This window comes from Nestor notabilis, unplaced genomic scaffold, assembly GCF_000696875.1.
Source record: "Nestor notabilis isolate BGI_N333 unplaced genomic scaffold, ASM69687v1 scaffold21972, whole genome shotgun sequence".
NCBI lineage: Eukaryota > Metazoa > Chordata > Aves > Psittaciformes > Psittacidae > Nestor > Nestor notabilis.
In genome coordinates, this window is record NW_009918164.1 from 1 (window position 1) to 277 (window position 277).

The 277-nt window shown below is 67.1% G+C and overlaps 1 protein-coding gene across 1 annotated transcript in view; it reads right to left on the reverse strand.

Moving 5' to 3' along the window:
* Positions 1-14: 14 nt before the first annotated feature.
* The window catches only part of LOC104401869 (SEC14-like protein 2), a gene marked incomplete at its 3' end in the record, with an annotated part of 3,670 nt that continues 3,407 nt past the window's right edge, over positions 15-277 (reverse strand). The window contains exons 10-11 of the mRNA XM_010009584.1: positions 178-273; positions 15-94 (exon numbers count right to left, since the gene is read on the reverse strand). Coding sequence (XP_010007886.1) covers positions 15-94; positions 178-273 — 176 coding nt within the window. The remainder of the gene's footprint in view (positions 95-177; positions 274-277) is intronic.

A 277-nucleotide genomic window follows, 5' to 3' on the forward strand; every position in this document is an offset into this window, starting at 1 on the left:
TGCGCGGAGGTGGCGTCGGGCAGCAGCACCTCCACACTGTAGCTCACCCTCTTGGCATGGAGGTAGCTGTAGGTGTTGTCAAAGCGCAGCACATCTGCAGTGGGGAGGGAACGGGGAGGGGTCAGGGCCGTGGGGAGCACACGGGGGGGTCCCCAGGGGAAGGGAGGATGCGCTCACAGATGCCAGGTGTGGAGCAGGTCAGGGACCCGTCCTCGGGCACGAGGTGGGAGTTGTAGCGCTGGTTGGGATACACCTCGGTCATGGCGCCCGCGCGCGG